The sequence below is a fragment of the Pinus tabuliformis genome, chromosome 6, assembly GCF_031772625.1.
Source record: "Pinus tabuliformis cultivar Carrire ecotype Pingquan chromosome 6, CPIR1, whole genome shotgun sequence".
In the NCBI taxonomy this organism is placed as follows: domain Eukaryota; kingdom Viridiplantae; phylum Streptophyta; class Pinopsida; order Pinales; family Pinaceae; genus Pinus; species Pinus tabuliformis.
Window position 1 is genome coordinate 833,874,112 of NC_142292.1, and position 15,937 is coordinate 833,890,048.

General features: G+C 36.0%; 1 protein-coding gene across 5 annotated transcripts; it reads right to left on the reverse strand.

Annotated features, from left to right (window-relative positions):
• Positions 1-10,434: 10,434 nt before the first annotated feature.
• GA3 (GA requiring 3) lies at positions 10,435-15,644 on the reverse strand. Of its 5 annotated transcripts, none has more exons than XM_089422259.1 (9): positions 15,377-15,644; positions 15,075-15,197; positions 14,828-14,988; positions 14,242-14,403; positions 13,914-14,054; positions 13,543-13,803; positions 13,302-13,463; positions 11,120-11,314; positions 10,435-11,002 (listed from the first exon to the last, which is right to left on the reverse strand). In XM_089422259.1, the coding sequence occupies exons 2-9, from the start codon at positions 15,181-15,183 to the stop codon at positions 10,628-10,630; spliced, it is 1,566 nt and encodes a 521-aa protein (XP_089278385.1). In that variant the 5' UTR covers positions 15,184-15,197; positions 15,377-15,644; the 3' UTR covers positions 10,435-10,627. The 5 variants fall into 5 exon arrangements, with proteins under 5 accessions (XP_089278385.1, XP_089278384.1, XP_089278379.1 ...); XM_089422258.1 differs by having other exon boundaries at positions 15,075-15,253; positions 15,405-15,643; XM_089422253.1 differs by having other exon boundaries at positions 15,075-15,253; positions 15,377-15,643.
• Between the last annotated feature and the right edge of the window lie 293 nt (positions 15,645-15,937).

Consider the following 15,937-nt stretch of genomic DNA (forward strand, 5'->3'; position numbering starts at 1 on the left):
AAAATTGGTCAAATGGTTTCCATTGAAAGAATGGTGATACAACACATCCTTCCATACTTAATAAAATATGTCTCCATTTATGGAACTTTATAGATATCATCCCTCCGTCCATCACATCACCCTTGAAAGGGGCTATAAAGGCTCAAGTAATAAAGGACCACATCCAACACTAATAAGAGGCTCTCAAAATATTGAAGGACAACTTGGTTGTAGAAAAAAATAATATGAAACAACAAGCAGATTAACATCAGAGTGAGAGGAAACTTGAAGTGGGGAATTCGGTATTTGTGAGACTACAACCATATTATAAACATATGCCCCTAAAGCAATAAAAGAAGGAAAACAAATTAGCTCTAAGTTATTATGGCCCCTATAAGGTGTTAAAAAGGGTTGGAAGTATTATGGCTCCTATCCCTCTTGGATATTTTTACTTAGATATGGAACACCTACACTCAAAAGAATGGAACCCTTTTTCTTCCTAGTGTCTCGGTTATAACATAGCTCGATAGCCTGGAAGTTCTTAGGTTTGACTACCTAAAATCTTAACCAAAGTTACAATATAGACTCTTCTAGAGTCTTCCTCATCATAATCATGTGCCTAGCCCCTTTTCCATGAATTATGGGGGTTGACATGGCATCCTCTTGAATTATGATGGTGAAAATTGGAAGGTCAATTTTTAATTGGCATAACTTTTGCATATGGACTCGTATTGATGCAATTCTTGTGTTGTTGGAATGGTCTTTATGTGTAGAATAGGGAAAAAGGTGTGGCACTAGAGTGGCAATTTTTTACCCCCAAAAAATGTCATTTAATGCCTCAAAATGCTCTCAGAAGGTTTCAGAACCTAATTTGCCAAACTAGGTCTCGTTGGTAAAAAGGGTCATGTGATTCGATTCCTCCACCTTTTCCACTCTGAAAGCATCAATATGGATGAAAAAAAAATATAATGATCCAATCTGGATCACACCTCCCCATTTTGGGAGGCTTTTGGTCCCAAAAGGCTTCGACTAAATGAGGTGAGGAAAAATTTCCTCCACCTTCTCTCGGGTGTACCATTTAGCTTTTCCTAGAAGTTGTCTTTTCAACCCAATATGCCAAAGTTCATGTTGCCCCTATCTTGTAGTTTTTGACTTCTTCTATAAAAACATATCTTCTATCAATGTTTCCTGAGCATCCGATGCTAGATCCTCCATAGAAGGTAGGACATATTCCTCTTCCTAATCTAGCATGGAAGGCTCATAAAGTTTTAGATTCTCTACATTCACAACTGAGTAAATGAACATATATGGTGGTAAATAGAGTCGATAAGTATTTTCACCCACCTTTTATAGTATCTCAAAGAGACCATACTACAGAGCCTTGATTTTCTTACTAGGACCCTGTAGCCTCTCCTTATTCAACTGTAGTCATACTTTGTTTCCCATCTTCAATGATTTCTCTATTTTATGTTGATCATGCCTAGCCTTATATTTTTCTTATGACTTCTTCAGTGTCTCTTGTACATGTATATGGATCTACCTAATATTTTCTATAAATTTTCATCCCTCAAGGCATCTCCTATAAGATCTTCCCTCACTCCTCCTTACTACCCATATGCAATGTCCAAAGGTGAAGGCAACAAATATCCAAAACAAGTTTCAAATGGGGACTTTCCTATAAAAGTGTGGTCTACTCTATTGTAAGAATGTTGTATATATACTAGATTTCCATCCCAAGTTTTTGTATGCTTTTGGTTGCATCCCCTCAAAAGCTCCACCAAAGTCCTTTTGACTACTTATGCCTGCCCATTTGTCTATGGATGGAATGTTATAGATATCTTCAACTTTGTGTCCATCTTCTTCCATAATGTAGTCCAGAATGCATTAAGAAATCTTGTGTCCCTGTCTAAAATGATGCTCCTTGCTATCCCAAAGTGCACCAAGACTTGTCCAAAAAACAAGTTTGTTGCTTCTTTCCCACTGATGGTCTTTTTACAAGGCATTAGAACACACATCTTGTTGAACCTGTCAACTACCACAAATATGTAGTCATGCCCCTTCCTAGTTGTTGGTCAACCTCCCACAAAGTCCATGGAAATTCTCTCCCAAGGAAGAATGGGTATAGGTAAGGGATGAAAAGACCATGTTTCATGTTGCTAGGCTTGTTGGTACAACAAAGCATGCATCCTCTTATGACTCTAGCTACTTGTGCTCACATCTTGGGACAATACACATACCTCTATAAGTTGGCCATGGTCTTCCCTAAGCCAAAGTGCCCTACATTCTTGGAGGTGTGGGCCTCTCTAATCATATGCAATCACTATCATTTAAGAACACAAAGCTTATCCATCTTGTAGAGTAACCCATCCTAGAGATGATAGTCAACAGTGTTGTCACCATCATTCACATGACTATGACTCTGGAACTGCTGAAACACCCCCCTAAAGTCATCATCATCTAAATGTGACTCTATGTATGCATCATGGGTGAATTGCTCAATGTGCATATGAGTCCCCAAAGTTATGATCTTTGATGTGGTGGCCTTGAGAGCATGTCAGACAACTTGTTTGTGCTACCCTTCTTGTGCTTAATCACTAAATGAAACTGTTGTAGAAATCCCATCCACTTATAATGCTTGGTATGTTGTAGCTTACTCTCGGTCTGCAGGTACTATAGTGGTTGGTGATCTATGTCTATTACTATCTCCTTTCTCATTAGATAGTGCTTCTACTTCTTATAGCTTGCACTAAGGCATAGATCTCCTTGTCATAGGTAGGGTAGTTAACGACTACCCCATGAAATACTTCAAAATGGTAGCATATCAACCTTCTTCCCTACATCAAGACCATTCCCATAACATACCCACTCGCATATGTCTCCACTTTAAAGGGTTGATGCAAGTTTGGTAATGTCAGAATTGGTGCTTGATTGATCTACTTCTTTAAAACCTAAAAAAAATTGTTGACCGTTTCCCTTATGGAATCTCTTGCCACTTACTTTTATGACGTGGATCAGTGTTTCTATTGCTGAAAATGAGCCAATGAATTTCCTCAGGTACTTTATTTCTCTAATGAAACTCTTGAACTTAGAAAAATTAGCAGGCAATGATAATTTCATGATGACCTCTATATTGGCAATATCTGTCTTCAGCTCTCCTCCACTTATAACATACCCCGATACACCAAATATTGTTATGCAAACTCACACTTCTTGAGATTTTCTAGCAATTAGTGCTTATTTAATGTCTCCAGCACCTGCATCAAATGTGAGATGTGCTCCTCCCAGGTAGCAGTGTATACCAGTATATCATCCAACTAGACAATGACAAATGAATCTATAAAAGGGCATAGTACATCATTCATTATCTCATAAACATAGTTGGTGCATTACATAGGCCAAATGGCATGACTAAAGACTCATACAAACCTTGCTTGGTTTTGAAGGTGGTCTTACAAGTATTTTCTTATTTGACTCGAACCTGGTGATATCCAGACTTTAATTCCAACTTGGTGAAGTATTTGTCTTGTTGTAACTAATCTAGTAGATCATTTATCTGGGGCAAGGGGTACCTATTCTTGAGCGTCACTTTATTCAATGCTCTATAACCTATACATGCTTGCTAAATACCATCCTTCTTTGGCATAATGATGATAGGTGACCCACATGGTGATGTATTCAATTGAATGACACCCTATTCTAGTAGCCACCACAACTTTTTCTTCACCTCACTTACTTCTATAATGGACTTGATGTACAACCCAATGTTTGGAAATGGGGGGTCTGGAAATAGCTAGATATCGTGCTCCACTTCCTGGTTAGGCAATAACCCTTTAGGCTCTCAGAACACATCCATGTATGCCTTTATCAACTCTTCCAGACATTAGTTCTGTTTCTTAGTACACACCTCCAAGGATGCTTTGCCTCTTACTGACTCTTATATAGACTGATTTTTCCCATAAAAATAATAAAACATACTTCTTGCTCAAACTAATCAATTTCTTGGTTTGGTTGGCACTTACCAACGAAATTTTTAACTTGCCTTTGTGAGAATTTATGGTGAATGATTTTCCATAATTGATGACACAATATTGGTCGGATCTTCGCCTGAATATTGCATCTCGCAAGTACATGTAGGGACTCCCAAACACAAATTCACATGCATTAAAGGGAACCAAATCTAGTTCTACTTCATCAATAAAATCAACACCAATAGAAAATCTAATTTTGCATTCTTTTTTTACCTTCAGCTCTACATCCTTATTTACAAATCCTAGTGGATATGGGCTTGGATTACCACAAAATTCCAACCCCAATGTCTTGACCAACATGTTTCAATGATATTTTCCTGCAATCTTAAGTCAAACAAAACATCTATCTTGGTCTTATTGACCTATATCTTTATGTGGAAGAGTTTGTTCATTTCTTTCTCTTCCTATTTCTGAAGGCTACTTAGATTCACCTCCTTGTGCACTGATGTAGATACGATCTTCTCATCCGCATCCAAGTTGCTTTCAACTTGGTTCCTCAAATCAATGGCTATGAGTTTCTTCTTCTTCTTATCTTTCTTTTTGTTCTTAGGGTTAAGCTCTGAATGCAACTTCCAACACTTCTCCTTTGTATGGTCGTCAATGTTGTAGTGGTTGTTATGATCTTTGCACTAATGTGTTGTGGCTACTATATTTTTATCTTTCCTACATTTATGCTTCTTATTTTACTACTTAGAATCATTTTGATGCTCATTATGTTTCGATTCTTTTGATTTCCCTTTATCCAAACCTATGTTTTCTAGGTATTTTGTTTGTACACAAGCCTTGTCCACCAATCTGGGCTTATCAACATCACTTATTCTCGTTGATGGTAGTGTAGAACCCACAAATATTTGAGTACATATAGGTTCTTTGGTGATATACCCAACATTATGGCTATCTTTTGAACTTTGTGGTGTACTCTTGAACATTTTTCCGTTGCTTTTGCTTTAATTAGTGCCACTGGATCCACTAGTCCTCTTCATACCCAATAGAGTAAAATCGTGACTTTATGAGGCTTTTGAAGTCCTCCCACTTAGTCACTTGAGCATCTCCATCCAACATCAAGGTCTCCATATGGCTTCCCCACCAAGTTAGAACATGGCCCTCTAATTTCAACCGCGCAAATGAAATTTTTTGTTCTTCTTTAATTTGATGGACATTGAAATACACTTCCAGTTGTTGCAACTAGTGATTTCACTTTAAAGCATCGATCTCGTAGTGGTAAAAATTGATATAAACCTTCGCTTCCATTTTGAATAGGGATATGAATGGTTCATATCATTCGAACTAGGTTGATCTTTGTTAGTTCCTTTCTTCGACTAGTTCCCTATTTCTTCTCGATCTCCTGATCCCCTCTCTGATTTGTCCTCTGCGTTAGAACCCATGTCTTCTCTAAATATCCCAAGATTATTTCTCAGGGCCATCATGAGGAGATTTACATTATGATTTATATCAACAACTTGTTGTTTCATCCGTGTAAATGTCTCCTATGTAGGATCACAAGGGTTATTCACAGATTCATTGGCCATGATTAGTGTTTTATCATTTTTGGCCCAGTCAATCTAGATCCCTTATAAATCTCCACAATATACCCAAAGAAACCTACTTTGATACCAATTTGGTCTCTAAACTACCATCGATATTCCATTGGACAGTTCGTCACAACAGATCTGATAAAATTATACTTAAAAAATAAAAAATATACACTATTATAGTTTTATATCTCTTTAGATTTATAGATCTGTAGATTACTGTTAATAGTGTATTCATGGGAATTAAAATTATGTAAAAAATAGAGAATGGCGAAATAAAAGATCACAAACACATTTGACACATGATATGACCTCGGAAACCCTTTCGGGAGAAAAATCTAGCTATAAGGTGAGGTTGCTTCGCTCTCTTTCTCTGAATGGAAATATGGTTGTGAGTACAAAGAAGTATAGCCTATGGGTTGTGGGCTACTACAGTGCACAAATCCTCTTTGTGTGCTCTATCTCCTATCCCTCTTGGATATTTTGGCTCAGTTATGGAACAAATGCACTCGAAAGAATGGAACCCCTTTCCTCTTAGTGGCCCAGTTAAAACAACCCTTGATAACTTACTAGTGGTTAGGCTTGACTGCGACAACTCTTAATAGAAGTTACAATATAGACTCTTCTAGAGTGTTCATGATCATAATCATATGGATATCCCCTTTTCCATGAATTATGGGGGCTTATGTAACATCCTCTCGAATTATGGTGTTGAAAATAGGAAGGTCAAATTCTGAGTGGCATATCTTTCGCATACAAACTTCGATTGACACAATTCTTGCGTCGTTGGAAAGGTCTCTATGTATAGAAAGATCTTGTTGGAAACTTCGTTTAATGCCTCAAAACAATCTCGGGAGGTTTCAAACCCCAATTTTCCAAACTGGGTCCCAGTAATAAAAAGGGTCTCGTGGGTCGATTCCTCCACTTTTTCCACTCTAAAAGCATAGACATGGATGAAAAACAATATAATGATCCAATCGTGATCTACAACTAAGAAATCGAGTAGTTATTGAGTACCTCATCAAATGGAAGAACCTACCAGTAGAAGAAGTGATGTGGGAAGATGAGATTTTCATGTAAAAACACCCATAGATAGTCAAATGTTGAGTAAAACACTTCTTTGAAGGAAAGGGGCATGTTAAGATCTATATAAGCCCCATGTTAACCCAAAAACCCCTTATTAAGCCTTAAATATTTAGTGACTACATTTCTATTGTTATATTGTTATGTAGGCTAGAACCCCTCATGGTCCCATTTTATTAGAATTATATCCCTTGTCTCTTATATATATACTAAGAAGAACTAGTTTTAGGATCATTAAATATCATGTTTGTTCATTGTATTTATTCTCAATTTCCCCCTCGAAGTGGACTGCAATTATTGGTTTTTTGTCAATTTTAATGTGCAAGGATCATAACAAGTAAGGAAATTCCTTTCTAATGCCATGATAGGGGTAGGGCCAAAGTTTTGAATGGAATCAATTGAAAATGATAACATGCATGAATTTATAAAATGAAACTTAGTCACATACTGAAAGGAAACATTAAATCGAGAAGGAGAAATAAGAGAATGTAGCATAAACCTTCTTTTATGGATGCATTGAGAAAGGGGAGGACATTCTTATTGTTACCCTAGGAGGTGAAGCTACAATTCACATCTCTTTTTTGAAGACCAATCTTATGAATGACAAGACCATATTCTATTAATAAATGATACTACTTTAGATACCCTCTTCTATCTAGACCATTATTTGGAGCTCAACATGGTTGGATAATGCTTTTTGGAGCTTTGATGAATGCCCATTAATGACATATAGGTTGCAACAAATCCATAAACCTCATGTGTGTCGCATTTACGCCAAGTGGATGTGACATTCAACTTTGGATGTCCAATGATATGAAGCCTTAACCAAATTTAATTCCTTCCATTTGAACCCACCCTTGGGAAAAAATTTGCTCTCTCTCACATTAAGAGGGAATAGTTAAGACAGAATGTAAAAAAAAAATACTTTGAACTATATACTATATATATTATGCTATATATATTAAGCAATTGAAAATAATGATTTGCTTATTTCTTTTTACAACTTAAAACCACAAACATTTAGTTCCTTCCATGATGAACATGAGCATTACACATGGAATTTAAAAAAAATATTAATAATAATAAATAAATAAAAATATTTCAGGTCCATTATATATAAATAATATAATATCAACTTTAAATATATAATAATTGAACGTGAAAAAATTCTTATTGCTGAGAAAATTATCTTTTATGAAATATAATCTGAAATAAATTTACAATATTATTTATATGGTAACAAAAAAATTATAAATAAAATATTCTAATGTATATTAGTTTTTTACATATAAATAAATAATTAAAATAAGTTATTATATAAATAATATAATATCAACTTTAAGTATATAATAATTGAAAGTGAAAAAATTCTTATGGCTTAGAAAATTATCAATAATAAAATATAATTCGAAAAAAAGTTTACAATATTATTTATATCATTATTAAAAAAATTATAAATAAAATATTTATTTATATATATTAGTTTTTCTATATATAAATAAATAGTTATTTATTAAAATAAGTTTTTCAAAATTAAAAGATACCGTATAAACATATAGCAAATATAATTGGGTTTTCAAAACCTTAGATACCTTATAAACATATAGCAAATTTAATTGAGTTTTCAAAACCTTTATGATAGTCGCAACCAATTTTAGTTTTATTTTTTGGGTTGATATGACCATGTAAAAGTAAAATGACATAAACTAGAACATTAAGATTTCATTACATAATAAAATGATACACATTTAATGATTAAAATTCCTTTTAAATTGGGTTAAAAAACAATTTAAAAAATAAACTATTTTTGAAAATAAATATTTTCGTATAAAAATTATATAATTTTTTTTTTTTAAATTAAAAGATTTTATATTATCAAAATATTTTAAAAATAGAGATTTTATATTATCAAAATATTTTAAAAATAGAGTTGTTACATTTCATCCCTAGTGTGGATTTTAATTATTTAAGAAAAAATTTCAAAGTTTATTTTCAAAGAGCTCACATTACAAAAACACTAAACATTTTATATAGATATTACAAAATATAACAAAAGTTTAAATATATTAGGAAATTTAATATCTATTAAGAGTAAGAAGAAGAAACATGAGCACCGTCTCTAGCACTCAATCTAGGGAGTGCACTAGTACCAGAGTCACAATGAAGATGTCCTTCTATATGGGCCAACTTTGCATCAAGTCTATTGATGGAGAAGCCCTGGTTCCTCAACATCATTTTAATGTCCTCTATTGAAGCAAATGTGTTATACCTTTCCACTTTTTTATTTTCATCACCAAACCAAGCAGTCTTCATCTACTAGTGAAGAGCAACAAAATTAGGGTATTGTTTTTTTCGTCCCATAGTGTGACCTGAGTCGAGAACCTAGCAAGAAACCTCCACCAGCATCTTAGAGTCAGAGTAGGTTTGCCTCTTAGCACCCCCCTGAGTTTCCAATTTTCTTATTTCCCACTCAGTCTTAGGAGGCACTACATTAAAATATGTTGCTGCTGAATCCTAGGTGAAAAGTCGAGCCCAACATTGTCCCTAGGGACTACTACCACCTCTACCCCTCTTGCATTACTTGCGTTGTCTAGGGGGCATGGTGAGTAGGAGGGGTTCAAGCCTCTAATAATTGCCCAAATGACCTTGACCGGAAAACTTGCGAGAATAGTCACTTGACAAAATGTTAACATAGTACAAAGTGACCAAATAAATAGTGTCGTCACCAAACAATGGACTCCAGAATAAACCAATAGAGGAACCACTACTCCCAGGTTCCTAAAGGAAATTCACTCCTCCCCCCTTGTAGCTCACAAAAAACTGAGAATCCAACCAGAGACATAAACACAGACAAGCCAAGAGACAAGGCATTCCACACTTAAGCCTAACTAAATTGAACTAGGAGGCTTGCGCTGCATAAAACGACTTGGACATACCAGACATGAAATAACACACTTAAAGCAATACTTGCCTCTATCTTCTCAAGCCAAAAATATCTAGACCAAAGGCCAATTTTTTCCAAGTTCTCACAAAACCCCAACATGATAAGATTATGTAACACAATGACTGACACAAGACCTACAAAACCAGAAAGAGAATCACACAAACAAAGCAAACCTGGGAGGGATAAAACCTAAGTTGTCAAGCCTGCGTTGATAGTAGAAATCCTCCGCAGACTTTTGCTACAAAGCTCCAAAACCAGCTACCAATTCACCTCACGCCAACAAAGTTTCCCCTCCCACCTTCGCTTCTCCAGTGCCAAATGATATAAAGGCCACTCAGTGCAAGGGTAAATTACACAAACAAGTGGCACTCTCCCAACACAGGAGCTGAACTATAACATCAGTAGTAGGGAGGTTGACTCCTCGACCTCACATCTTCCCCAAGCACCCACCCATACCACCAGGCATAAGGCCAGCTTCATCCACCCTCGATGACTATTATTAATCATCTATGAGGTTTCATGCACTTGCATGTTGAGGCCGAGCCACACCCCCTATTCTTTATTGCACGTCATGTTACCAGAGTGGCAGCTCGACCCCAAAACCCCCTTTTGATGTACGTGCTCACCTCCATCATAAATAAAATTTAAAAACTATTAAAATATGTTATAAATTAATGAACGCTCAGATTGATGTTAGGTACTTGGTTACAGTAACACTTTGGATGTTCCCTGTGGAACATGGACAAACATATTGATGGAATAAGTTCACTTATGATTGGCTTTGGCCAACATTATACGCTTCCTCTCTCCTTCCTAATTTGTTAGGATAGCCTCAGAGCTTGTTTCAACTCCTGAGGCCCAATCGATCTGTGCCTATATAACCAATGCCAAGAGGTTTAATTTATGAAACTATTGCCAAGACTTCTCTGATAATGGTGAACACTCTGAAAACTGGCATGCTTAAAACCATAGATGATTTTTCACTTTCCAGCAAACCATTCCATCCCACCAGATACCAGAAAACGAAGGATGATTTGGTCAGCCATGCATCGTAATTGTGATTAGAGAGGGTTCCCATGGATTGAAGTGTTGGACATGGAGATATTGCTAGGAATAGACATGGATCTGGGAGTGACAATGGCCTTCAGAGGATGGAGTTTGTGGGTGGTAAGAGTGAGGGTATCAGTGCTGTCTTCCTCCCCAGCAGCCAACTCCCAGTTGAATCGCTGGACAAAACGAGCAATGGCAGTGCAGGCTATAAGAGTTGCCTGCACAATTCCTGCACACGCCCTCTTCCCTGCTCCGAATGCCATAGTCCTCTTCCAATCCAGCACCTCCCCACTCTGCAACTCCTCGTCAAACCTTTCTGGTTTCCATTCTTCTGGATTCTCCCATTCTTTCTCATTGTTATGACACCCATATATGTTGATTGCGATCTGCAAAGCAAAATCCCAAATCACATTCAGTTGCAGAAACAAATAAAGGGTCATCTGAATATGGTATCTTGATCATATTCATCTTTATTATTGATGTCCTTGGGGCTTATAAGTTACCTGGCTTCCTGCAGGCACGTGAAATCCCCCCAGCTCCACATCCTCTTGCACGTATCGCAGTGGAAGGATCGGTACAGGGGGGTGCTTCCTGAGAGTCTCCTGAAAAACAGCGCTCAGATATGGTAGTTTGGGGAGCAAATCTTCAGTAACATCTTCATCTCCAGAGACTCTTTGCAGTTCTCTGTACAGACGATCCTGCACATTCACAAACCAGTAGAAATCAGTCAACTCCTTCACAGCTTTTATCAGAATCACAAGTGAAATTGGCCTCTCTGTATAACTTTGCTTTGAACTTGTTGGCCTCGGGCGGAGTCAGCATAAGAGAGATTGAAATTTTTTTACTAGCTGAAAATCTTCATAAATTGAACAATGCTCTTCTGGTTTTAAAATTGTTTTCCAACAGAGTTAAAAAAAATTGAACAATGTTCTTCATTGCCCAGTATGGAGAAAGTGGAGATGACCTCATTACAAACCTACCTTTAATGTTCTTCATTGCACAATATTGAGATATTTGAGATAGGCTTATGATAACCCAATCTTTAATTTTAAGAGCAAAAAACCACATCTTCTTTTGCATAAGGAGTTAGGGCTTCTTGTATCCTTCTGCAAACATAAAAATAGGTTCTTACAAGGCACAGAAACAGAATGAACTCACTTCAAACGCAAGGTGACCCCTGGCTACTACATGTACAGACCAGCACAGATCTGCAAACACAAATACCACAGAGAATACTGCTGGTAGATTAATGTGAGACTAGCATGCTCTGTTTCTAGTTTAGTCACACAGAAGAATTCTTATCAATGACAACAGCTCAGACTATTTTTCTCTTATATTGACTCTCAGAAACACCAATGCAAAGAATCTTTCCAAGTATCTTTGTTTTATCCCATTTCTAATCCTAACTGGATATTATCGAAACTCATTCATTTAAATTGGCACGCATCCAAACCCATGGTTTCTGCTCAATAATTACAATTTGTTGGGCTTCTTTTTCTTAAAAAATTATTATAAGAAGATTCAATTTTCTAAATAAAGTTATTATTAAATTGATTTTTTTATATATTTTAAAATAATCATCATAAAAATTTAAATTAACTTAATAACACTCCAACTTTCAAAAAAAATATTAATTAAAAAACACATAATTTCCATTAAATTACTCAAAGTACTTTTCAGTTAGTTCCAACAGGTTGTAGAGTAATTTGCAGGGAAAAAATGTTGGATATTGGGTTTAGTTTTCTTTTGTGTTTTATGACATAGATTAACACTCTCTTATGAATCTTAACTCTGATGATTGTAGTGGAGACTAATGCTTGTAGGTTTTGGTCTAGTGGAGACTAATGTTTGTAGGTTTTGGTCTAATGGTAATCATAATGCCAACAAGTAGTATCAAAGTTACAAGTTTATAGTTCCGAACTCACTCAGCTCATCTAGTAGATCCTACTATTACTATTGTAGCAGAGACTAATCCCTATAGATTTTGGTTAAACCTAATTCCAACAAAAAAATTCCTAAATTCCTTAATAATATCTTAAATAATAATTAAAGTCTAAAAATATATAACCATTAAAAAATTCCCAAATTCCTTAATAATAACTTGAATAATTATTAAAGTCTAAAATTACAGTGATAAAAAATAAAAAAATATTAAAAACTATATAGTAAGTTAATATTAAGTTACTATATTTTATTATTATGTCTTATCTATTGAATATCACATTATTTTCATAAAACTAACCCAATTTTAAAAAAAAAACAGACCTTTTAGTTTTTGAGTTCCAGCAAGGAATACAGAATAATTTTTTTTGGAAACGGTTCCTAAATCTCTTAACTAATAACTCCAACAGTAATTAGAGTCGAAAAACACCATATATAATATAGTACTTTACTAAAAAAAAACTTATCCTTTCATCTTATCTATTGAAGATAATTACATTATTTTCATTCCACCAATAAAATTGGAAACTGTAAATCCAATCCTGATTGACTCATCTCAGAGTGCTCTGTCGTCCTTTCCCTTTCCAACGAGGTTTTCAGAGTGCTCTGTCCTCCTTTCCCAGGAGGTTTTCAGAAAGTACACCAAGCCAAGGATGAAGGATAAAAACATTTTCTCATTTTACTTATATGTATGTTTCTCTTGTGATGTAAGTATTTTTCATTCATCTATATGCGTTTTAATACCTGAGAATGAGGATTCTTTGAGAGTTCGAACATTGCCCACTCTACAGTGATGAGAGTTGTGTCAGAGGCCTCGATGATTGGCTCCCATATCGACATCTCCAATTGTTTTTGGGTCAACTGTGGCGCTTCCTTCAGCAATATATCTAGATAACAGTTGGGTTCCTGATGCAGTAAACGTAGAATCAGATTTGATTGCCTTACAAGAATTCAAAATAACTGGACTTTATGGGATAAATTATACCTTTCCAAAAGCAAGGAGCTTCTTTTGGTCTTCAATCAGAGCTCTGAGCACAGCGTTTCTTCTCCTGTCCATTCGTTTCATGTTCTCTTCCACGTGCTGGTAAGGAACCCACCTCAAATAAGGAAAAAAATCCCTCCAGTCCACTTCAATGGCACCTTTCATGGGATCAGCTACCAATATCTCGTAGATTTCCCATTTAGACAAATTACTGCCTATCTCTTCAACGTATATGGATTCGATGTCCCGGCCTATGACCTGGTTCTTGGAATCAGAAGCCATTATTAATTGTTCATTATGTAGATTTCCGAACAAGCAGATTGACAGAGAAGAAAATGAATCACAAATGTTAGCGGGACTCTTATACTACTCACCGCTTTCAGAGCAAATGTAAACAGTTCATTGATGAAAATTTGCCTGAGGTTCACACCTTCCGCAGATACTGACTGGGAATGTATGTTATCCATTATGCTCTGCAACATACTTTCTCGAAGGGAATGGATGCTCTTCTGTTTCTGTCATCAACAAACAGATCTAATATTACCCAACTGAACCTGAACAATGCCCTGCAAAGCTGTAGAAGCCATTGGATTTGATTATTATTGAGATTCAACTATGATCTATTAAATGTGTCATTCTTTCGCCCCTTGGTCGTCTCTGATCATATAGATTTAAAACCAATTTATATTAAACACCGATTACCTGAGCTGCAGCTCCCAGAAGGTTTGTAAGTATCAGTTTCTTGACCATGCGGTGGTACTCTCCATAATCGCTCATGGCGACCATAGTCTTCTCGCTGGTTAGGATTCGCAGAGCATTTGGTAATTTCCTGGTTGAGATGGCAGAGAATTTGGTGACCATTGCCTGTCAATTCAGATTCCATCCAGCCCCGTTCAAAATAATAATTAAACCGGGATAATCTATGACACTAATAGAAAATTGCAGTTTTACAAAACAGATAATTATATTATAACTGATGTATTTATTTTAAAAGAACTGTTTTAAGCGGGTTTTTTTGGACAGCAGATTATATATATAGATCGATAGGTTTATGTTCTTTATTATAAGCCTCAGCTTATCAGTTTTTGGATGCTTGAATTTTCATTGATAATGGAAAGTATGATTTTTTTTCTTGGAAAAAAAAAAATTGCTTTGCAGCTGTTTTAAATTAATACAAACAAGGCATATCTATGAAAATTCCAGAAAAGGCATTGCAGGGGAACTTGACTAAATCCCATGTCAATTAACTCACTCATACCAAAGCAAAAGCAGCCATGAATTCACTTACTTCTTTCGCAACCTGCGTTGAATTAAGAACTACCAAAGACGTGGCTCCAGTGCGAATGGAATAAATAGGTCCGTATTTCCTGGCCCATTGCGTGAAAGTATGGTGGGGTTTCTTTTCACTCAGCTGCAGCAAGTTTCCAACGATGGGCCAGCCCGGCACAACTGCATTCAATGTTTCAGTATCAGAGTTTCTGTAATAGGATTATAAGAAACCAACCCAGAAGAAAGAAAATAAACAATTCTGATACCAGGTGGGTAGTTTTTTGATGGCCATCTACTGATCCACAGCAGCCTCACAATACAAATGGCTGCTGCAGCCATGAGAAAACCCCTGAACATGACTTCAACATCTTCCATCCTTCTAAGCAGTTCTGCTATGTGATCAAAACTTAATCACTCCTTTTAAACTTTTGAAGCATCAAAGAATCTAGTGTAGGAAGATACAAGCAATATGAAAACAAGTAAGATACACGCAATATGAAAACAAGTCTTATGACTAATTCGAAACTCTAAAATTTTGATATTTAGAATTGATTTGCCATAATCCCACCGTGTTCATACTAGTGTTCATACTGGACTATGATATTGCTGTACTAGTGTGCAGTCTACAGTGCGGAATGAAAAAACTCCTAGGGTTTTAACCAACTGGAAATATCTAAGTGATCTGCATGGGCTATGATATTGCTGTGAACTCTACCGGGTGGAACGAATAAAATACATGGGTATGAAGCAATTGGAAATATCTAAGCGTTTTGCATGAGATGGGCAACCAGAGTTTGTCTGATTTGCAAATTTGTCATAATCAGTTGCCCATAACTTTTTTCAGAGAAAAAAACACTTTCTTTTCATTAATGAGTTGGCCATGGCCCCTCCATTTCGATTCCACGATTGATAAGGACGGCCGTATAATTCCAATAGAAATCACGAGAATCCAGCGACATGCGTGGCGGTTCTACAACGTGCTGATGGTGTGCCTTTCGAATTTTATTGGAATCTTCAGTTCCTGGATCGTTATCCAAAGGAAAAACCAAATATCTGCAGAGCCGCTCATTGTCTTCTACATTCAATTTCTTGGAGTTTTCGTAAGATTCAAGATACTAAAGAAGAGGAC

Bases quoted from the DNA above. Each gene is read 5' to 3' on its own strand.
- GA3 (XM_089422259.1), bottom strand. From the start codon at position 15,183: ATGGAAGATGTTGAAGTCATGTTCAGGGGTTTTCTCATGGCTGCAGCA. The intron at 14,989-15,074 runs GTATCAGAATTG...CATTGAATGCAG, and splicing joins ATCAAAAAACTACCCACCTG to TTGTGCCGGGCTGGCCCATC. The intron at 11,315-13,301 runs GTATTAAAACGC...GTGAATGTGCAG, and splicing joins CAAAGAATCCTCATTCTCAG to GATCGTCTGTACAGAGAACT.